This window comes from Blastomyces gilchristii, assembly GCF_000003855.2.
Source record: "Blastomyces gilchristii SLH14081 genomic scaffold supercont1.15, whole genome shotgun sequence".
NCBI lineage: Eukaryota > Fungi > Ascomycota > Eurotiomycetes > Onygenales > Ajellomycetaceae > Blastomyces > Blastomyces gilchristii.
The window spans coordinates 218,704-240,703 of NW_003101668.1; the positions used below are offsets into that span (position 1 = coordinate 218,704).

The window sequence follows — 22,000 nt, forward strand, 5'->3', positions numbered from 1 at the left end:
GTTGGCTGGAAGCTTGTCCGCACTCAATCGGGGAATCAAACCAGCCTCATCATTGTATTCTTTCTGATTCTTCCAAGCCATCAGGTGCAGAAAAGGACAACTCTGAAACTGTGGTCGAGTCAAAGTCATTGGCTGTATATATGTGTATATATATATATATACAGAACCTCCGCTAATTGTTTCGGGGCTACCTACGCGACTATTGTTGGTCAATTGCCCATTGAGCCGCTATTTTGATTCAACCACACATCTAACATCTGGACGTTGCTGTTCAGCTTCGATACAAAGGGCATCTACCAACCACATCGCTTCTCCCATTAACCCGGCGCCCGTTACCATGCGTTTCGGCCTCACCCTCAGAAACTCTATTTATCCGCCTTGGAAGGACCATTACATCGACTACAAGAAACTCAAACAGCTGCTGCGCGAGCATGAAACCAGGGACGGCTCGCAGGATGGAAGTAGTGATGAAAGCCCCGAATGGACGGACCAGGATGAGGAGACTTTCGTTCAGGAGCTTATCAATGTTCAGCTCGACAAGGTCAATGCCTTCCAGGTCAACACCTATAAGCAACTACGGGATCGGACCTCAGACTGCGAGGCCAAGCTAGAACCGTTGGTTGTTAAGGATGACGGTTCTCATCAGGTAAAGGATCCCGATCAGAGGAGGGAGACGGCTGAGAGCGCCATGAAAGACCTGGATGCGATTACCAAGGAGCTTAGTGAGTTGGAAAAGTTCAGCCGTATCAATTTTACTGGGTTTCTAAAGGCCGCAAAGAAACATGATCGGAAAAGAGGCACTCGCTATAAGGTAAGGCCACTGCTTCAGGTGCGATTGTCCCAGCTTCCGTTTAATTCGGAAGACTATTCCCCGCTTCTCTATCGACTCTCGACTATGTACTCCTTCATCCGCCAGAACCTGGGCCACATTGGCCACGAACAATCTACTGAAGGAGCGCCCGCGGTGGATGTGCACTTGGGCCAGGATGCATATACCTCGCATAAATTTTGGGTGCATATGGACAATGTCCTAGAAGTGAAAACGTACATTCTCCGCCGCCTGCCCGTTCTGGTTTACAACCCCAGCGTGTCCGCCAAAGACCTACAAATGACCCATAAGGACCCCACAATTACTTCTCTTTATTTTGATGGTCCCAAGTTTGAATTGTATAACCAGAAGGTTGCTAAAACCCCTGGTGCCAGCTCGTTGCGTCTTCGCTGGACTGGCCAATTGAAAGATCGACCAGAGATTTTCCTAGAGAAGAAAGCCATGAGTGACGGGGATAGCAGCAAGGAAGTCAAAGTCCGCCTCAAGGAGAAGCATATCAAATCATTCCTAAAGGGGGAATACAAAATGGAAAAGATCATTAACAGGATGGAGAACCGTGACGTTCTGGCTTCAGAGGATGCTGATGCTCTGAGGAGGGATGTTGAGGAAATACAGTCCTTCATTCGAGAGAAGAAGCTCGACCCTGTTTTGCGAGCTACTTATACTCGAACTGCATTCCAGATTCCAGGCGATGATAAACTTAGGATATCCCTCGACACAGATCTGGCTCTAATCAGAGAAGATTCGCTGGATTTCGAACGTCCATGTCGAGATCCCGATAATTGGCATCGCACAGATATTGACGATAGGGAGATGGAGTTTCCGTTTTCAGAAATCCGCCCCGGCGAAATCTCTCGATTCCCTTATGCCCTACTAGAAATCAAAGTACGAGGAGGTAACCTACGCAGAGCAAACAAGGAATGGCTGCTCGATTTAATGTCATCCCACCTCGTCAAGGACGCTCCTCGATTTTCTAAATTTGTCCACGGTGTCGCAGAACTTTTCGAAGATCACGTTAACAGCTTCCCTTTCTGGCTCAGCGAACTGGAGACTGACATCCGTCGAGACCCCGAAATTGCCTTTCAGGAAGAGCAAGAAAGAATTGCAAAACAAGCGGAAGATGAGCTTGCAGTAGGAAGCTTTCTAGGAACAGGTAGTCGTCACAGTCCTTCAACCCGGCCCATGGTTGGATCACCCATCCACAGGGTATTTTCTGCCGAATCCACCCCAGCAGAAAGCACGCGGCCAGTTGACAGCACCCGACCCCTCACATCCGAATCGCAACCTATCCCCATCCAAGAACCAGGGACATTATCCCCACCCCCTTCACTGCCACCCTCTCGCCCCTCCGGTTTACTCTCATTCATCCCACTCACCATGTCCCGCTACGCCGCCGCGCACAGACAGCCCTCCTCCCCACTCCCACCCGGAGTTCGCGCCCCACGAACGTGGATCAAGGACTCCGGCCCCGTCCGCGTCGAAGCCAAAGTATGGCTGGCCAATCAGCGCACCTTCATAAAATGGCAGCACATATGTGTATTGCTTGCCACGCTCTCGCTAGGTCTATATAACGCTGCTTCTGACGATAATACCATTGCGCGCTCGCTGGCGATCGTATACACGTTCTTTGCTGTCTTTGCGGGTTGCTGGGGGTGGTGGATGTATGTGACGCGGGCGCGGTGGATTCGTGAGCGCAGCGGGCGGGATTTCGATAATGTGGCTGGGCCCATGGTTGTTTGTTTGGGCTTGGCTGTGGCGCTTGTGCTGAATTTTTGGTTTAAGGTATGTTTCATGCCTTTCTATTCTATCGTCATATATATATTTTTTAAATATGTGGACTCTCAACTAATTTAATCTGATCAATCGCAGTACACCGCAAAGGTATGGAATGCGGATGAGCCCAGTTCTCCTAAAGGCTCGACTACCTCCCCGGCAAACGCCACCAAGCAGGCTGTAGAGGGTGCGTGGATGCTTGTTAATCAAGCTGCTGCCGCGGCTGGCCGAGGGGGGATATAATGCATGATACATGAGCCTAAATAATATTGTAACTGGACGCTCTGGGCAAATGTCAATATATATGAAAATTTAACACCCTAAAAGTCGGAGAATATGTCGAAATGAGTAGTTGTTTGTCCGAATTGACGATAGTTTGTATATTCTGTATATATCTGATGATCTACTATATGATAAACAGTTGATAGGGGCGGCAGTAAATATGGAGACAAAATCCTGACGATGAGCTCTTTTTTGGGAGGATTTTTTTTTCTCCTATTCCCTTTGAGTATATAGCCCACTATTTTTGTAGTTATGCTGAATATTATAATTTTTTGAATACTAATTTTTATATTGAGTGGGAAGACATTTTTACTACTCATTGAAAGTATACAAAAGCAGATGAGTATAAGAGTGAGATGAGGTGAGACCATTATTACAACACTGACAAAATAGACAAATAGCTCGCATCCCAAAAATAATCATGAGCGTCCAGGAAATATTGTATAACGACGGAAAGAGAAATGAAAAATAAAAATAAAATAAAAGTAAAAGTAAAAATAAAAATAAACAACGAAGTAGAATAAAGGCAGAGTCAAATATATTGACACCGTAGTGTAATTCATGAATATAAAGCAAATATGAGAAATCAATATCAAACGTAATATGGAATATATACACACACATATGCTCACACTTACTTACACAATACACACACCATTGTACAGAGTAGAGAGGGGATAGCGGAGAAAAGAAAAAGAAACGTATCAATATTTAGAGGTAAATGAACCCCCAGAAGCCGGAACAGTGTAAAATTTGAAAAGCCGAACACAAAATGATGAAACAAATGTAAAGCAAATCGGAAACCAGACACTGACAAGAAAATAAAAGATGAACAAAATGAAGAAACTCAGAAAGGAAAGTGATGACTCCAACCACGGTACCTACCCTTTCGCCTTCTCAGTTTGTCAGCCCTAATTCTCACGCAACTTGTCATCATCATATACACATTAATATTAACAAGCCAACCACCATGGGCAAATTAAAATTAGTGACCATATACACATGGAAACCGAACTCTAGTCACCGCAATTAAACCAAACGCCGTTCAAGGCCCTGCATAAAAAGGTAGGAAAAAGAAGAAGAGAAGACGAAGAAAAAACGGTACTATCCATGTAAAGGGTAGAGACAACCACTGGGGAAAAATGCGACGGAAAGGGAAATTTAGATAAAAAAAAGGAAGCGGGTTGAGCGGAGGATTGAACTTGGTAGATGGTAGAATGGTAAGTAGATTCTCCATTTGTTCTCCCAAGTAAGGTTCCCCCCACCCCCTTTTTCTTTGTCCGCCAGTCCGATGTTCGCTGATCCCATTAGAAGCGATATCGAAAGAAGACTAAGGTTGGGGGGTTGCGTTGTCTTTTTCATCTATGGCCGATTTACCGAACAAGGGAAGTCGATGACCGAAATATAAGGCGAGCTGCCGTGTAAGACATGGTTGTTGAGTAGAGTCACGTTTCGTGTATATCCATTTGTCAAGCCTTAAAATGGTAGCCCGGAATAGGATAAAAGAGTAATGTAAGAGGGAGCTGGGAATTTTCCTGACGAATGACGCTATATCTTGTTATTCCGGTAGACGAGATGCAACGATGAATAATCTCTTTGTTTAAATGAACAAGGGAACAACAACCTTGGAAGCTGGGAGAGATGCTACTTTGGTTTAGTAATAGGATGCCTGTCGCAACTCATAGTTGGGCATGAAGTCGAACCAGTCCGTGCTTGGGTTGTACCTGTATGCCTTGAACTCGACGCCGTATGGTTTCTAAACAGTGGGGGGGAGGTCATTAGCCCAGCGCCTTAAGAAACAATTAGGATAAAAAATTCAATACGAACCGGCTCAAGCATATACAAAACACCCAACGGGACGTCCAAATCGGCTAACTCCTCCCTCTTCAATCCCCTGAAATAAGCCAGCAGCACACGAGCAACAGACCGGTGACTGACGAGCAGCACATTATCCGTCATTCGCTCAACTTCCACAATCACCGCCTTCAGGCGATTGATGACGTCCAGATACCCTTCCCCGCCAGGGCCGGGATAGCGATAGTGTAGCTTTTGACGCTTGCGGTTGGCATATTCTTCAGGAAATTGTTTGCGGATTTCCTCATAGGTCATGCCTTCCATCTTACCCGCGTTCAGTTCGTCTAACATGCGCATCTGTTTTACGTCATACTCCTCGTCATCGAAGAATTGGACCGTCTGGATCGAGCGGGTAAGCATGGATGACCAAATGCAGAAATTGCGTGGCTCAGTGTTCTGTCCGGCGTATTGCGGGTTGGGCGGTGTGCTGTCGCCAGGGCGTGGGGGGAAATGTGTTGACAGGGCCTTTGACTTTTGGTACTGCTCCCAGAGCTGGCGTTGCTCGCCGATGAATCTTGTCAGAGCCCTTGCGTAACGGATTCCGTTCTCGCTGAGTGGGGAATCGCCCCCGATCCTGCCGGCGACGTTGTCCAAACTTTCACCGTGGCGGCAGATCCAGATCTGTCGCGGGGACAGGTTGAAGTTTAGGAGGTAATACATGACTTGCGACGAGAGGAAGCCGTTGACTTGATGTGCGATCACTTTGCGACTGACATCTATTGTTTGCACATAGGGCATGTTGTGTTTCTCTTCATACTCCCCCAGTGATACATATGATTTCTCATACAGTGCGACACGCTTTTTGAAGTCCTCAAGAGCAAGGGTGGGATCCTGGTCCCTATAATCTGGGCCTGACAATTTCAACCGCATATTTGATTCCAACAGCTCTTTGTCAAGGCATTGGCTTTCTAGGAATAGAACGTTGAGTTCCGGTCCTGCTCGAGCGCGTATACGGTCCATGATCGCCTTGCGGCGTTTCAATGTGCTGTTTGTAGCATCTAGAATACCTATACTACCGCCCTGTTCAAGAATATAATCCAGAAGCTCGTCCAAGGTCAGCAGTGCAACCTGTTCTCTCAACTGAACAGCCTGTTCGTTCGCTGGGTCGAAAAATTGCGCGGACTGGTCTATGGATCCAGCTCCTGTAGATCTCATAGTGCCAATGGCAGGCTCCGGAGACAGCGATGCTGAGGATATACTTGCCGACGCCGGCTTAGATTTTGGATATAAATATGGCATATCACTCATGGGGCTAGGGTCTCGCGTGATTCCGTCCTGATCCTGGGGTGTTGGTGACTCGACCGCGGCACCATTCAAAAGAATAGCAGCTGGTGGTAGAATTTCATGTTCGGTATCCCTTCGACCCGAGCTGGAACCGCTGATGCTCATCTCGCGTACAGAATCTCTTATCTCATCCTCAAAGATAGAACTCCGTCCTGCAGAAGGCACAGAGCCACCTGCCGCCACACGTCGACGTTCACCTACGTTGAAGATCTTGGTGTCATGCTGCATCCAGTTCAGATAACGGGCCAGTTTCTTGGTGATGTAGCTCTTGCCACGTGCGGGCAAGCCCACCATGACGATAACCAACTTCGAGCCGACATCTCGCTGCGCAATACGGCCATCGGGAGAGACTTTAGATTTGGTCAGGCCGGGTATATCGAGGGTTGTTGCGCGGTGTTTTCCTGGGGTCGAAGCACCAGAGGAGTGAGAGCGGGCACCACTAAATTCAGCGCAAAGCGAGGCCCACGGTCAGCTTCTATTTTCAGTTCATGTGAAAAATATGATTGTGCAAGGGTCGACGACAGGGAAATCGCAGGATTGTGGGACTTTGGAGAATAGTATCGGGTGCGAATGTAACTAGATAACTGAATAGCCGGGGCCAGGGCCGGGGGTTCACGGGACGGCCCCGCACAGCCCCAAAACCTATATAAGGGCGCCCGACTCCCGAGCTGGATGGAGCAGAAACATGAAGGGCAGACGCAAAGAAATCTCGGCAACTCACATTTGCGGGGAGGGGGGTGCGGTTGAAAGCGGAGTGTCTGTCAGAGCCATCCCGACGCCGTCTCGGCTGGCCTGCGAGGGTGCGTGGGTCGCGGAAAGACTGCGGTGCTGATGATGATGATGATGGTGGTGGTGGTGGTGATGCTCAGGCGCCAGGGCGCGCCCGACCACAGTCTTGCATGGAGGCATCAGGCTCGGCTCAGGACTATGATGTATATTGCTAGGTCCGTGGCGCCCGTTGGCAGTGAGGTGGTCAGCCATCTTTTAAGCTGGATTGTTTGTGTCCAGAAGACGTTGGGTTGGCGATGGGAATAAAAAGGACAGACTTGGCGATGCTGACTTGTTGTGTTGCTTGGGGCGGCTGGGCGTCACAGCGGGTACATGATGTCACACCCGTTTCCCAGCAAAATACAGGTACCTACCGGCGATGTCCTCCGCCACTCTCAAGCTCCAAGTATGGCTCCGAGGTTGGTTTATGGTTGGAAGCAAAAAAGGTTCAATTGTATGCTTTTTTAAGTTCAGCGCTGGGGGTCAACTCGTTATAATTTCTACTAACTTCCCACAATTATGACAAATTTAACTGAGGTAACTTATCGAACGTCCCAGGAACCGGTATCAGCAGATTACACACATAACAACATTATTCTTCAAGAGTAAGTGTGAAAGATCACGACCTCTTGCAAGCTTCATCCTACAGGCTGGAAGCTGGACAACCTGGAAGCTCTGCAGCTCATCAACGTTTGCCAACAAAATCGAGACAAAACACTCGTATGGACTTAGTCCATGTTGGCCACATCCATTATCGCGGTTGGAGAGAGTTTGCCTATTCAAATAATTCAAATTTCCTCAAACCGCACCATACAAACAAAATATACATCTGGTGGCGGGCAGGAAAATAAATGGACTGATCCATGCTAGGGTGAGCCAGTCTGTTGGCGAAAAGGCCCCAATGACTGAACTTTAAGACACCCCAAGTATGGATTTCCTAACTCCCTTACCCCCAAAAACCAACAATTGTCCTCCCAAACTTGGAAAAAGATTACGATCGGTCGCTGTCCAGTTCACTCCAATCTAATCCATTTTGGGTGTCGCATGGCAACCCCAGAATCCCGCTTCGTGTATTCATGGTATTGACTGAGAAGGCTTTGTGTCCTGCACGAATATAAGACCATCATAAAGTTCTGTAGCATCAATATGAGCGGGGAGTAGGTGTAGAGTAGCCAGCGCTTCGAATGTCTCCAAATCATATGGATAATGAGATTGGAGGTCGAACCTAGACAGGTGGTGCTCTAGGCGTATCAGGCGTGGGTCACCAGGGTTGGGTGAGCCAGAAGTATAACGATGCAACATGGAACAGAAATACTACAATAAGCTCGCAGAGCCAGTATTGTATGGTTCGCTGCCTGGAGAGAGCATGACGCTCATGGTGTTATAAGGCTTCAAGTGCTTTAAAATCACCACGTTCGCGTTGTGCATTGTTGCCAGGCCCTGCCCTTATGGAGGTGGCAGCAGGGCCGGATGGTACCACCCAACAGGTGTCACAGGCATGTGCTCTTTATAACCCAATGTCCCTCTTGATGGCGAATCCCGAACCCCGACGTAGCACTCAGGCACCCATAAAAACGTACGGTATGAACGAATATAATATCCCATATCCCGAAACGCACCGCCTCGATTTCATATCGAAATCTAGATCCACTTCCACTTCCATCTGGACCCGACCCCTTCATATCTTCAACGTCAACGTCAACGCCAACAAGCACGCATACGCCGCAATACTCAGCGCCGTCAACACAACCACCACATTCCCACTCGTCCGAAACTTGCGCCTCTGCAAACCATCCACATCCACTTCGTTGAAGAACTGCCTGTTTCCCTGCTGGCGCCGGAAGAGGCCAATGGTCAACACACCAGCGCCATATACGGCAAATAGCGCACCGATGCTGTAGAACTCTGAAGTGAAGATCTTGAGGATGATGAGAGCGAAGGAAAATTGCGAGAGAGAGGTACGGATATAGGCGCCCTCGAAGGTCCGCTGGGCGGCGCGGACTTCGACTAATTCTTCTTGGGTGAGGACTACGGAGCGGGCACGGTGGAGGCGGAGACGGTAGCGGTCCGCGGCACGGCGCTGCAGAGAGGGTTGTTAGTCGGTTTCTGAGGAGGAGATTGTGTGCTGGTGGGAGGAATTTATAACTGACCTCGAACATGATGGATATATCCAGGCGTGGGTAGATTATTTAGAAGGCTGAGTGCTCTGATAGCCGGAAGAGCTGAGGTCCGCACCGATGGCAAACACGTATCTCTTCCTTAACACCACAAGTTGCTACTTCTCCAACAACAGCCGAATGTCGACATCGAAGGTCTTCAAGCTGTTGACAGAAAGATGGATGGAACCCAGCCGGATCACATGGGCGGCGAGATTAGTCAGCCCCGGAATGGGGGATCCATTCGCCCTTTAGCTTCCTTTAACTTCCGGGGAACAGACGATGAACTGTATGTATATCAATTACTCTATCCTATCCATTTACTTTGGCCGTTTGCAATAGCTTACTTCGTATACAATAACTAATCTGGAGAGTTTTGATGTTATTTGCTATTTTTACGAACAAGCTATTTGGCGCATTCTTCCGAAAGCGGGCGCACCGAACTGACTCGGGGCTTTCTCCGCAATTATTATTAACTAGCGCCATAGCTAAGCTTTAACCAGCTCCAGTTAAGGTTTTAACTAAGTGGCGTAACTACGTAGTAAGAGTTAACTGCTGGGCTTCGGCTATTTGCTACCCAATCAATGTCCTTGCAACAGCCAGCGGACTCGGCAATTTCCCCCGACGACAAAATACCAACCAGCCAGACCTTGTCTTGATGCTCTGATGATGAAAGAAAATAAGCAACTGCTCCCTTGAAGCCCTCCCTGTGCGCCTTATCTCGCATCGCAACATCATTTCTACGAATTGGCCACCTTGCTATCATCTATTCAGTGCATTTACTTGAGTTCTTCGAGGTCTAACTACTGGAAAGGGCGTCGAGGTGATATAGTTCACCATGACCAAGAAGATTCTAGATGCTCCTGAGGGTGAGGATATTATCCAATTGCTAAGGACACAATGTCGTCTTCCCATTAAAACTGGATGCTAATGATGAGGTAGTGGCCAAGCATAACAGCCCTGACAGCTGCTGGGTCGTGCTGTACGGGAAGGTCTACGATGTTAGTGGTCAACCCCTTCTCATCAGATATATCTCGTGCCCCGTTTGGGATTGAGGGCTACATGACCAGGCTGCATATTTCTATGTTTCTTTCTCATACGCTAATAAAAGGTCATGGCTCGACCGAGGAATCTAATAGGTAACGGAATTTCTCCCTCACCATCCTGGCGGTGCGCAAATCATTCTCCAGCTTGCCGGTAAAGATGCGACGGAAGAATACGACCCGATCCACCCTTCCGGCACCCTGGAGGAGAATCTTAAGCCAGAAGCATGTCTGGGCACCATTGATCCAGAGGCGTTGTCGAAGGCAGTCTCTCAAACTGAATCCAATACCAAAGCCGAGCGGACACGCAACGAAGCGCCGGCGATGTCCTCGCTCTTAAACCTCGACGACATAGAAGAAGCAGCCACGAAACAAATCAGTAAGAAGGCTTGGGCATATTACTTCTCTGCCGCGGACGATCTTATCTCTAAATCACTAAATAACACTATCTATCGCTCCATCCTCCTCCGTCCTCGAGTCTTCGTCGACTGCACAAACTGCGACCTCACCACCATCGCACTAGGCCATAAACTCGGATTACCCATCTATGTCTGCCCAGCAGCCATGGCCCGCCTCGCGCATCCAGTGGGAGAAGCAGGGATTGCCGCTGCCTGCTCCAAATTCGGCGCCATGCAACTAATCTCTAACAATGCTTCCATGACCCCGGAGGAAATCGTACAAAACGCAACGCCAGACCAAGTTTTCGGCTGGCAAATATATGTCCAAACCCAGCGCAAGAAGAGCGAAGCAATGCTCGCCCGCATCAATAAGCTCAAATCCATAAAATTCGTCTGTCTGACCCTCGACGCCCCCGTTCCGGCCAAACGCGAACATGACGAACGCACCCGCGCAGTCGCGCAGGCGACCTCCGTGTTCAACCTCCTTAGGGAGTCCGGAGGCACACCAATCGAGGGCGGCGCAGGTATCGGCCAGCAGTTGTTCGCCGGTACGGACCCGTCGCTCACCTGGTCCACGACTCTTCCCTGGCTAGCGCAGCATACGAATTTACCTATCGTGCTAAAGGGCATACAGACGCATGAGGATGCATATATCGCATCGTTGCATGCGCCGCAGGTCAAGGCGATTATCTTGTCGAACCACGGGGGGCGGTCGATGGACACGGCGCCGCCAGCAGTGCATACGCTGTTGGAGATTCGGAAGTTCTGCCCAGAAGTGTTCGACAGGTTGGAGGTGTGGGTTGATGGGGGGATTAAGCGGGGAACGGATGTGGTAAAGGCGTTGTGTCTAGGAGCACGATGTGTAGGGATTGGTAGAGCGCCATTATTTGGGCTTGGGGCTGGTGGGGTCGAAGGTGTTGAGCGGGTGTTGGAGAGTACGCTTGTCCCCTGTGTTCTTTTTCTCTTTTCCTTCGTACTGGAACTGGTATTCCCGCTTGTGGGAAAGATTGCAGAGTATACATCATACTAACAGAGGTCCTTTCCTCATTAGTTCTCTCCACAGAAACCAAGACAGCTATGCGTCTTCTGGGCGTCGACAAGGTCGAGGACCTAGGCATGCAACACGTAAGTTATTCATCCACAATCACTATAGAAAATATATATCTTATTTCCCCATTTATCCCTACCTATAAAAAAATCTAACACGTTCAAAATAATACAGATCAATGCGCGCGCAGTGGAACAGCAGATATATGATGGCCCGGCAGGCCTGCACGCTCTGGACCTCTTGGTGAAACCCAAGCTATAAATCTTGAAACGTTAAACTTCTTGTTTTGGGTATCCATCTTTATAAGTATATGTGTGGCCCTTATAGATAGAATGCAATTTATGTGTCTGTTATGTAGTAGATAAAGCTAGGTTACATTTCGAGTGCACAGGAATGTGAGGAGATATATATCCAAGTTCCAGATCTACGGACTACGGCTTTCCGAACTACATTATTTCACATAATTTATTTCATAGCATGAGCATGATTCCCTAGTGGTTGGTCTACGTCGACTTTTCCATTCCTGAAAGCTCAATTCTCACTACTTGTCACCACTAGTTACCTGCAAGTGCGATCCAATCTCTACATTTCTTATGTAAATTACCTCACTGAGCATTTCCAAAACTAGTATAGAACTCCCGGCATGCATCCTTTGCAAACTTTGCTTTACTTTTGAGGGTGCGGGTATGTTTGTCCGAATCATTGAGCTAGATTTGTTGCTCAATCCAACTAATTATGCACGACCAAGGCTTAAGAGACCTGAATCTTTCACTAATTTGCCCGGGAAGCGAGACAGAGCAGGCAGTAAGTGCCGTTAAATCTCAATTTCCCATGTTCATTATATAAATATCAAGGGTAATAATAAGTCTAAGAACAGGGGCGAACCATGAAGCGACTGAAATGCGACAAAAAAAAAAAAAAAAAAAAAAAAAAAAAAAAAGGAGAAGAAAGAAAGAAAGTGATGGAGGTGGAAGGTTGGTTGATTGTACACTAATCTAGCCGCGCAGCATCTAATGAATAGGTGTGTGGGTCACGTGGCCTCATATAGGGCATCCGGCCAACAGAAAGAGCGAAAATGGACAAACCAAATAATCCAAACTATCAAAATGATGTGGCTTGGACAAAAGTGTAACGGCTGATAAATAAGTGGCCTGAAAGAGGGGGGGGGGGGAATAGAGAATAGAAAAATGTTCAAACCATCAAAAATAATGTGGCCTAACAAACAGAACCAGAAAGGGAAAATAGATATTTAAAAACAGAAAAGATAAATATGAAAAAAATCATATGAAAATGTTCAACCATCAAAGTGATGTGGCTCAAACCTATTGCGAGAAAAAAAGCAAGCAAAAAGGGGAATAAAGGAAAAGGAAAATGAAGAGGATGAAAAGAGAAGAAAAGATGGTTACGTGAAGGATAGAAAAGAAAAACACAAACAACAAGATGAAAGAAAAAAGAACCAAAAAAATCCCCTAAGGAAAAAAAAATGTACATATTCGTATACGACGAGAGGTACGTATTTGTTGGGTATATTTAGCAGATACAGTCAAAAGACAAAAGCACATGCGGGTTCTTCAAAATCACCTCCATGGGTTGGATGGACTATGAAAGGGAAGTGCCTAACTTTTGAATGGGCAATACCTTTCTCGTACAGCAGCACGATATGTTTAGCATGTGGTTCGTATATTCACCAGAGTGACGGGCCTCGAAGCCATATCAGCGCTTATATATACGACATCAAGGTTTTCCAACATATCTCACCATGGGAATAATGGATAGGCAAGCAGATTCAGGGCGGCTTTACCCTTATTCTGCAAAGTTCGTGTTCCTAGATAGAAACTGGTTAGAAGGGTGCCCGGGTTAGACTGTCCCTTCAACGCCACAAATGTGTGCTGTATATTGCTCTCTTTCAGCGCTTTCTGTATTGGCCTCGACGGCGGTCCAGATTTATTTTTTTATAAAATGCAGGTGAGTATTGCTGGGAACCACGTATTTTAAGATGGAAGTGACGTCACAGAAGCAATAAGAGCTGCTCTTTTCTGCGCAATTCTAAGGCTGCGACGAACAGGTTTGGCGCTCGTAGAGGAGATCTGTGCGCCAGAAGAAGGAAAGTTCTTCTTTCTTCCATTTCGAATCGGAGCGCCTCGGCTTGAGATCTCGTCAGTTTCCGCATTCCCTTCTTTGTTTGCTGACGCTGTAGCTGTTTTTGATTTTTGTCTGGGCAGCCTTGACGAAACTGCCTCGGAGGCATGAAGTTCGCCAGTAGCCGTATTCCTTGATACCGTTGTATCTGCAGTCTCAGATTTGTCATAAGCAGAGCGAGCCCCAGTTGTATTGGTGCGCTTTTGCCGTTTGGACACGCGCTTTCCCTGTGAACTGTCTTTAGTGGAAACCTTGTCATCTTTTTTAACATCCCGTTCTTCCTTTGCTGCTACGGTAGCCGCTTTTCGCTTTTGCCTAGTCATCCTTGATGAGGCGGTATTAGAAACATGCCACTCTTCAGCGGCTGCATTTGATGGTACTGCTGTATCTGTAGTTTCAGATATCTTGTAAGCAGAGAGAGTCCTATTTTGCCTATCGCGCTTTTGCCGCTTAGATGATCGCCTTTCCTGTGAGGTGCCCTGAGCGGAAATCTGGTCATCTTCTTCAGCATCACTCTCTTCCTCTACTGCTACCATAGCAGCTTTTCGCTTTTGCCTTGTCATCCTTGATGCAGGAAGATTAGGGTTCTGCGACCCTTCGATGTCCACTTCTGTTGCTGCAGCTTCAGCTGCAGCTCCTGACTCGGATATTTTGAAATCGGGAAGGGCGGACTCTAGGCTATTGCGTCTTGGCCGCTTTGATGGGTGTTCTTCGCTAGCTATGTCATGGCTGTGCTTACGCGCTTTGCTCGCTTGAGAGTTGGTGGCTATGGGTGTCTGGCGATTCAACGCCGCAAGGCTCCCCGTATTATTATTATCCTGGTCATTGTAGCCTTCTCCCGCGCTGGTATGATCGGTTTGATTGAGGCTCGATTTGGCGCTGATAGATTCGTAATTTAATGCGTTCGCCATCGTTTCGGATTGCTTCATCTCACTCTCGATCATAGGGAGCTGCTCCAGTATCCATTTCAGTAGTATTTTATGACGTTCTGCATGATGTTTGAAAGTTCGAGATTTAGCTGTGGCTACGAGGAAGCGGCCGATGACTTTTTCTCGGCGTGCTACGAATTCGTGAACCTTCTCTGCCTCGGCTAACCTGGATTCTGCTTGTAGCAGCCTCCGTTCATTTTGTTTGAGAGAATGTTGTCTCGAGATTTGTGGGTCAGATTTGGCTTTTTGAGCCAAAAGAAAGGCACATTTTGCGGATTCCACAGCCTCTTGAGACCGAACCAATTCGCTGGTCCTTTGCATTATTGCTTCAAAACCACATACGGATTCCAGTGTCTCGAAAGGTTTCAATACCTGGCTGGCAACGACATCCTTCCACTTGCTATCAAGCCATGCTTGTTGGCCCTCTGTAAGGGCGTACCGATCATACCACCAGTATTCATAGCCAAGATATTCAATCCAAGTTGTCAAACTGTCCTGTTTAGTCGGATCCTCGTCGAGCTGGAAGGTGCGTGTGAACTCATGTCTCACAAGCCGGTCCTTCACTGCTCTGGCGTATATTGGGAAGCGTCCCTCTTCTCCCGCTACTGGCTTTTGGTGGCCGATAAAACTTTTCCACTCCCTCAGTTCCGAGAAGTCATGTCCTGAATATATATATATTGCCCGCTCATCTTCAATATTTCGTTCCCTCATAAATCTCTGGAACTTGCGGAAGGTTTTCCACCTGTGGCATTGGATCGAAAATAGATGCTCTTCCCGCGCACTGTTTCCGGGGACCCAAAACAATAGGAGATCGCGGTCTTCTCCTGGGTTTTCGAAAAGTTCCGCGGTATTATCTCGAAAAGGGTGTGACGGTCGCCCACCGGATTCAACAAGCGCTTTGTATGCCTTAGTTTCTTCTTGTAGGGTGTGACGTCTTTGTGCCTCTAGGTCGGGGGATGGCGTAGTTCCACAGATAGACTCTGCCGTCCAGCGAATCTCTTCTATTGAATCCTCGTATCTGGGCATTCGTTTTGGAGGAGCTGGTTGTTGGTCTTGTGGCACTTTACCAGTGGCGTCTTGCAGAAGGCGTGCGCTGACTTGATCCAGGTCAACTGGAAGAGACTTGACAGCTCTGCTTTCGTTATTCACTCGGTCCCTACGACGATTAGGCACCAGAAGCAAGAGGTTTTAGCGCGAAGATTGAGATAGATTACTTCAATCTCTGAATAAAAGATTCCGGTATATTCTCAGGGTCTTCAACAGAAATTGTCCTATATTTGAGGTCAGCCAGGTAATCCGACCTGTTTTTTTAGGGGAAAAAAAATAAAATCCAAACGCCAACCTTCCGTTCTCCTCTAGGTACCGGTCTAGTTCCGCGTCGTCAAAGGCAGCGACATCACAAGCTCGTAGTTTGGATCTAGGAGATGGCATGGTAGTTGGATTTCGTGACACAAGTCCAAGAGACTGAGCACACATCAATACATATCATTCGGTGCGGATGGGAACGAGAGGTCAGGAGCTGGCGGAAAGATGGCTTTGTTTTTGTTCAGCTCGTTAGGCCACGGAGTCGGTATTTATTATGGATTTATTTCCCAGTTGGTTCCTCTGCTTAGTCATCTCATTGAGCCCCTTGTTGCGATGTCTCCTGCATTGATGCCCGGCGGCGGTCATGGATTTCGTCGAATGAATGCGTTGCTTGAGCGACAGAGTCTCGGGAGATGCATGGCGCAGAGACGCACGACATGTAAGACCCAATAATCAACACCAGCCGCCTTCCCGGATGTTATGTACAGTCCTTTGTTCATGGCCTATGCAGCCTTGCTGGGGCTCTTTCTGCACTCAGTCATGAAACTAATAAAGACTCTCGAACCCCGCATGATTCTGGGTTATGCCTTTGCAGTTTGTCGAACAAAGCAGCTTTGATAATGGAACACCCGGACCTGGTCGCTGTGTTGTACCCATATCAGCAATCTTCTGATGCCATCGCGGCTATTACCGCCCCTGAGAACGCATCGCTGCACATTCCTGCCATGCACCAGGCGGAACAACCGTCACTAAGTCTCCGGAGCAGAGACGCCACGCCGGAGCCAGAAGAGAACAATTATGAATCTTTTAGCTACCGTAATAAGGATGCGTTGCGGTTGACGTTTAGCCATCGACCAAAACAAGGTAACCACGGGTTTTGCCTCGGAAGAGAAGAGATAGGAGCACATGCGATATTTTCCTACCAAACCTACAAACGGACTACCACATCAGCGCGCGGCATTTCTTTTTGACATTTGACAACCGGAATCGACTAATCCTATATGACCGATCCAGCAACGGGACCACCGTGTTCTATGACGGGAAAGGAGGAGAGAAACGCCGCAACTTTACCTGGATCCTTGGTGACCCGACTGCTAATCAATTCAAGCAAATCGTCGTTCGTCTCCATCCACATCTCCAATTCGTAATCGTCGCTTCCAAGGCCTGAACGGGTCATCATCCGGCCCAATATATCTCAAAGGTTGAACAGTTTCGCAACGAGTTGACGGCGTCGACTGAACTGTTTTTCGGCGGCTTGGGGTTACAAAGTCGAACTCCGACGGCGCCTGTGAGTGGGGCACAAACTCCACCCCAAGACCTTATTCTCATCAAAAGAGGGTTCCTCGGCGCCGGCGGCTTCGGAACTGTAACTCATCGCTGGGACGTGAGCACAGGACTTGAATATGCATGTAAAAAGCCTCATGGTCCACTCGATCCACTAGTTCAGGAGTATTGGAAGAAGGAGATCAAAATTATGGGCCAAATTAAGCATGTAAGCGCCTAAATGCTGCCTACGAGCAACGTCAGTTTTTAACGCTGTATTAGGAGAATATTGTGAAGTTTCATCCGGAGATCAAGGTCGGCTTCCGTGTTTGTTTCTGGACTATCTTCCACTCGGGAACCTTGGACAACAGCATCGGAAGCAGCCTTTTTCGTACAAGGAGACGTTGATAATCCTCCGCCAATGACTATCAGCTTTGAAATATCTCCACGAACAAAATCCTCCAATCGCGCATCGCGATCTAAAGTTGGAAAATGTCCTTGTCCGCGAACGCTGCCCACTTCATGCCCAGCTTGCGGACTTCGGTTTAGTAAAGGAGGGTTCCCTGAGGACTGGTAAAATCGGTACAGAAACCTATTTTCCCCCCGAATACTTCAAGATTTTTAAGAGGGGAAAATATAGTGTGAAAATTGATATTTGGTCACTTGGTCTGGTTGCCCTCGATCTCAGGCACAGCCTGCCGGAAGCGGATGTCCGAGGAATACCTTGGTGTGAAAAAAATCATTGATCGAGCCAACCAATACAAAAATGAAGGTCTAATGGAGTTCTTAACAATCCATATGTTGGTCCTGAAACCAGAAGATCGATCTTCAGCAGACGTCTGTTTGAAAGCCGTCGAACATCTTAGTGCTCCCTCTCGAGACGGTAGTGTCACCCCTACTCAAGCTTCGCTCGCCGGAAAAGCCCCATTAACATCAGAAAATGTAAGTATCACTAGGTACTAACTTAGAAGCAATCAAGCAATCAAGAGCTAAAGGGTTTTATTTTTTTCTTCCATAGGCTGTATCAGACTTGTCTCCCAGTGAGCTGAACGCATACATTGCGGCCAACGCTCCTCTTGAAGAATCGCGAAAGAGACCAGCCCAGGAACGGTCATCATCAGGTACCCCCAGGCAGACCAAGCGTCTTGCTCGGACAGACGGTTCCGACAGTCCCGGCCGGCATACGCAATATAATTCTGTATTCCCGCCTTTTCCTCCCGGCTGGCAGCAGGATTCGAAGTACGTTGGATCTGACGTTGCTGCGATGGTACGGGGAGATCCGTCCGGCTAGAACAGTGACAGCGATGCCCCCTCGACGATCACGAATGCTGCCGGGAACCGAAGCATTCCGTCAAATGTGGATGATCACCTCGATGATCCTGTGCGGGCTAGTGAACGAGCACTCTCAAATAGCGAAGAGGAACTCCTGCGCCTGGTGCAAGCGGATTTCCAATGAAAGTACCCGAAGTTTTGGATTTTTGGATTTTGACTTTTGCCCCTGTTGTATTTCATTTTGTTGAAGGAGGACTAATATTTCCACTAAGTCTTACTACTCTTTTGAATGTCCCGACGGGAAGGAAGGGATCTGGATATCTTTTTGGGATCTCGAGAATGAGCATCTAGTTAACATATTCTTTTTCGGTTTAATTATTTAATTGCGCCACACCTTGATTGCGGACAGACATGCGCCAAGGCTAATTGAACTCTCAACGGCGGGCAGGCTCAGCCCATATGAAGAGCGAATTCTGGCAGACTTAGATGACTCCCTAGGGAATTTTTCATTTACCATAGCTGGTATTTATTCCAGAGTCGGAATGGTAAATAATTGAACGTTATGAATATAAACACATCATAATGTAGGTGATCAATATTGCCGCAGCTATAGTAACGAACTTTTACGTTGGAAAACTATCAATGAATTTAAATTTTATAAAATGCCCAAATAGACCCAATTTTACATTGAAATTTGTTCTCTTGTCTTGCCGCTTGCTGGCTCGTGGGCGACGCGCTCCACTGCACTCCCAAAGGGGAAATGCCCCCGCCAACCCCCTCAGGCGCGGCTCCGTCCACAGCATAGCTTTCCATCCAACATTCTTCCTCCCTCCAACAATCCTCAACAACTCTCAATGATTACAGTGTGTATTTGGGCACTTCTAAATGTATCCTGCTGCATCTAATCTTACACTTTGATAATTTTGACGCGTTGCTACTCTCATCGCCAAAAACTAGTTCTCTCGCCATCCATCCCCGATTGCCTTCCTCTCCTCTCCACCAGTCTTCTCCTCCTATCGCTCTCCGTTAGATACAGCTTCCTTGCCAACTATATTACCTTATACACTCAACTACTACGAGACTCAATCTACCTTTTTGCCTCTCACTACTCGATTCCAAACGACGTCCTCCACGACATTCCAACTATCTGCGGCCTTGCTTCCCCTGTGGAAGCGGAGGATTTATCCCCCTCGCTTTCTGCGCAAGGACTCTAGGGTCATATTAACGCCCTCTACGAGACTCTGTCTCTTTATCGCCACTCCTCTTCCTCACCGGTTATCCACCATGGCTGCGGCCACACCATCGCCCGCTGCGAATGATAGGAAAAGCTCCAGTACCCCCGCGTCCCCCGTGGAGTCAACTACCTCACAACCGACAGGTGCCAAACGGAAACGAACAGCAGAGCCCAAGTTCTATGCGGTGAAGTTTGGATTTCAGCCTGGCGTTTACCATACGTGGAATGACTGTTTAACGCAGGTGACAGGTTTTAAGGGTGCTGTTTGTAGGTTTCCATTCTTCTATCACGAACGCCCTCACTTATCGTATAAAACAGGCGCCCAGGAAAGAAAAGTGAAAATCTTGTCTATAATTCTGCTATCATGTTATTCACTCTACAGCGGCGCTCGTTAGCTTACCATTTCCCTCCTTTTAGTCCAATCGTTTCCTACCCTCGATGAAGCGAATGCCTTCCTAACAGGAACCCAAACCGCTACGGCGCCTGGAAGCACCTCTACCGGCTCAAAATTTTACGGTGTACAACGGGGGCGAAAACCGGGTGTATATACTGACTGGGCAGTGACACAGGATCAGGTGCGAGGATTTCGGGGACCGAAATATCGCAAGTTCGCTACTTGGGCTGAGGCAGACGCTTTCGTTCGACAAGGCCAACAGACGCCGGTAGTGATGCCATTGGCGGGGGATGCAGAGCTAAGCGCAGATCCTTCCTGGAAGATGAACCTACCTGGTGCTCCTGGCCTTACCTCGGAACGTCCGACCGACGCAGATGGCAACGAGTACCCACCTGGGCTGGGACCCTTGCCCCCGGGTGCAGTTGACGGATTTGACCCAAACATTGTTCTTGATCCTACAACTGGAAAATTGAAATATAGATCTCCACATGAAAAGGTACCGACGAAGCAGCAACCAGGCCGTCCCGGCCCTTTGAAAATATATACAGACGGAAGTTCTTTGAGGAACGGCGCTATGGGGGCCAAGGCGGGTATTGGAGTATATTTCGGTCCTGGGGACGAGAGGTATTTTAGTCCCTACCTTTACTTTATTTTTCAACTGTCGTAAAAGCACGTTATTTGATGAGCCACCTCCCCTTTGCTAACATCTCATCCTCCCCTCCCTTGCCAGCAGAAACGTGTCCGAGCCACTGAAAGGTAGCCGACAAACAAACCAACGGGCAGAATTGACAGCAATCATACGCGCACTTGACATCGCGCCACGACATCGCGATGTAACCATTTTCACGGACAGCAAGTATGCCATCAACTGCGTAACGGTATGGTTTGTAAACTGGCAGCGCAACAAATGGATGACGGCGCAGGACAAACCGGTCGAGAACAAGGACCTAATCCAATCCATCCTGATGAAAATCGAAGAGCGGACGGTGATGAATGTCAAGACGTTGTTTGAGTGGGTTCGGGGGCATAGTCGCGATCCAGGCAATGAGGCAGCCGACCGGCTGGCAGTGAATGGAGCAAAGAATGCCCCGCTGGCATCGAATAACATGACGACTCCCGAACCTGGAGATGACGATGGCGGGATAAGCGGTGGTGATGATTATGATGATGCCATCGATGAGGGCGAGCAGCGGACTGGGTTTGGGATCGGGGAATGCTGAAGCGACATTACTAGAAGATGAATGTCAAGGCACTTCTGTAGCCGGTTGTGTACTCCTTATTTTTCATTTCTCTCCTTCTCTGTTCCTTTAATGTTGTGTGTCGTTGTATGGGACTTTTATCTACTTTTCATATTACCCTGTCTAGTTGTGTCCAGGGAGTTTCGTTTCTTCCTCCAAAGAAGGAATATTGTATATTTCCCTTGGCACGACTTCTTTGCACTTGGTTTCTCCTTTTACCATTTTATAGTCTCCGATTCTCCATTCATATTCTGCGACCGAACAATCAATATGTTTCATGTATTTACTTCCCTTGCTATTGCTGTTATAGCTAGCTACACATCCATCTAAAGTGTGTAGCTAATTAGCGATGACATGATCTATCTCATTAACGGTAGTTATGGAGAGTATTCCTGTAAACCAATATTTCACATGTAGCAATGATGCTGCTCTTTTTTTTCTTTTTTTTTGCTACTCCCCTCAGCGAGCGGATTAAGATTCATATAAAATGTCATCTGTCATCTGGTCAACTGACTAACTGCAATCACCACCAGTTTACACTGGAGGAAGAGGGGCTGGAATACACAAAGGAGAGCTAGCCTTGGTTAACACTAACCTCCAGTTAACCGACCCTTCCAGTTCCAAGAAACTCCATCTTTTCGACCGAACAAAATTATCATGAGACATTTCCCACGACTGGTGAAGCAGCTGAGGTATGGCGTCATGAGTGAGGGGGTGCATGCATAGGTATCAACGCTAAAACCTCCTCATCCCTCCAGTAGTGAACAGTCACACTCTTTGCTGACACCTCC

The 22,000-nt window shown here is 47.8% G+C and overlaps 7 protein-coding genes across 11 annotated transcripts; 4 read left to right on the plus strand and 3 right to left on the minus strand.

Annotated features, from left to right (window-relative positions):
- The first annotated feature begins 29 nt into the window (after positions 1 to 29).
- Positions 30 to 3,187, plus strand: BDBG_06074 (SPX domain-containing protein). Its single transcript, XM_031722442.1, has 2 exons — positions 30 to 2,611; positions 2,699 to 3,187. Exons 1-2 carry the CDS (start codon positions 338 to 340, stop codon positions 2,843 to 2,845), a joined length of 2,421 nt encoding a protein of 806 aa, XP_031579668.1. The 5' UTR covers positions 30 to 337; the 3' UTR covers positions 2,846 to 3,187.
- On the minus strand, positions 3,151 to 7,075 carry BDBG_06075 (6-phosphofructo-2-kinase). Its single transcript, XM_002622849.2, has 3 exons — positions 6,744 to 7,075; positions 4,712 to 6,461; positions 3,151 to 4,640 (listed from the first exon to the last, which is right to left on the minus strand). The coding sequence occupies exons 1-3, from the start codon at positions 7,001 to 7,003 to the stop codon at positions 4,539 to 4,541; spliced, it is 2,112 nt and encodes a 703-aa protein (XP_002622895.1). The 5' UTR covers positions 7,004 to 7,075; the 3' UTR covers positions 3,151 to 4,538.
- Positions 6,714 to 12,367, plus strand: BDBG_06077 (L-lactate dehydrogenase (cytochrome)). Of its 3 annotated transcripts, XM_031722444.1 has the most exons (7): positions 6,715 to 6,994; positions 7,117 to 9,235; positions 9,353 to 9,815; positions 9,889 to 9,947; positions 10,086 to 11,322; positions 11,439 to 11,512; positions 11,610 to 12,334. In XM_031722444.1, exons 3-7 carry the CDS (start codon positions 9,785 to 9,787, stop codon positions 11,694 to 11,696), a joined length of 1,488 nt encoding a protein of 495 aa, XP_031579670.1. In that variant the 5' UTR covers positions 6,715 to 6,994; positions 7,117 to 9,235; positions 9,353 to 9,784; the 3' UTR covers positions 11,697 to 12,334. The 3 variants fall into 3 exon arrangements, with proteins under 3 accessions (XP_002622897.1, XP_031579670.1, XP_031579669.1); XM_031722443.1 differs by having other exon boundaries at positions 6,715 to 9,235; XM_002622851.2 differs by having other exon boundaries at positions 6,714 to 9,815; positions 11,610 to 12,367.
- On the minus strand, positions 7,211 to 9,102 carry BDBG_06076 (uncharacterized protein). Its single transcript, XM_002622850.2, has 2 exons — positions 8,941 to 9,102; positions 7,211 to 8,870 (listed from the first exon to the last, which is right to left on the minus strand). The coding sequence occupies exons 1-2, from the start codon at positions 8,947 to 8,949 to the stop codon at positions 8,469 to 8,471; spliced, it is 411 nt and encodes a 136-aa protein (XP_002622896.1). The 5' UTR covers positions 8,950 to 9,102; the 3' UTR covers positions 7,211 to 8,468.
- Positions 12,368 to 12,502: 135 nt separating the features above from the next.
- Positions 12,503 to 17,354, minus strand: BDBG_06078. 2 transcript variants are annotated; one of them, XM_031722446.1, is made up of 3 exons: positions 15,846 to 17,341; positions 13,194 to 15,774; positions 12,503 to 13,136 (listed from the first exon to the last, which is right to left on the minus strand). In XM_031722446.1, the coding sequence occupies exon 2, from the start codon at positions 15,527 to 15,529 to the stop codon at positions 13,427 to 13,429; it is 2,103 nt and encodes a 700-aa protein (XP_031579672.1). In that variant the 5' UTR covers positions 15,530 to 15,774; positions 15,846 to 17,341; the 3' UTR covers positions 12,503 to 13,136; positions 13,194 to 13,426. The 2 variants fall into 2 exon arrangements, with proteins under 2 accessions (XP_031579672.1, XP_031579671.1); XM_031722445.1 differs by having other exon boundaries at positions 12,503 to 15,774; positions 15,846 to 17,354.
- BDBG_06079 (serine/threonine protein kinase) lies at positions 16,429 to 18,527 on the plus strand (the record flags this gene model as incomplete). The annotated part of the gene is made up of 8 exons (XM_031722447.1): positions 16,429 to 16,672; positions 16,823 to 16,890; positions 17,019 to 17,300; positions 17,354 to 17,462; positions 17,504 to 17,653; positions 17,760 to 18,013; positions 18,090 to 18,310; positions 18,368 to 18,527. 8 exons carry the CDS (start codon positions 16,429 to 16,431, stop codon positions 18,525 to 18,527), a joined length of 1,488 nt encoding a protein of 495 aa, XP_031579673.1.
- A 488-nt stretch (positions 18,528 to 19,015) lies between these two features.
- BDBG_06080 lies at positions 19,016 to 21,800 on the plus strand (the record flags this gene model as incomplete). Of its 2 annotated transcripts, none has more annotated exons than XM_002622854.2 (3): positions 19,016 to 19,844; positions 19,995 to 20,595; positions 20,705 to 21,800. In XM_002622854.2, 3 exons carry the CDS (start codon positions 19,628 to 19,630, stop codon positions 21,189 to 21,191), a joined length of 1,305 nt encoding a protein of 434 aa, XP_002622900.1. The 2 variants fall into 2 exon arrangements, with proteins under 2 accessions (XP_002622900.1, XP_031579674.1); XM_031722448.1 differs by having other exon boundaries at positions 19,628 to 19,844; positions 20,702 to 21,191.
- Positions 21,801 to 22,000: the final 200 nt, after the last annotated feature.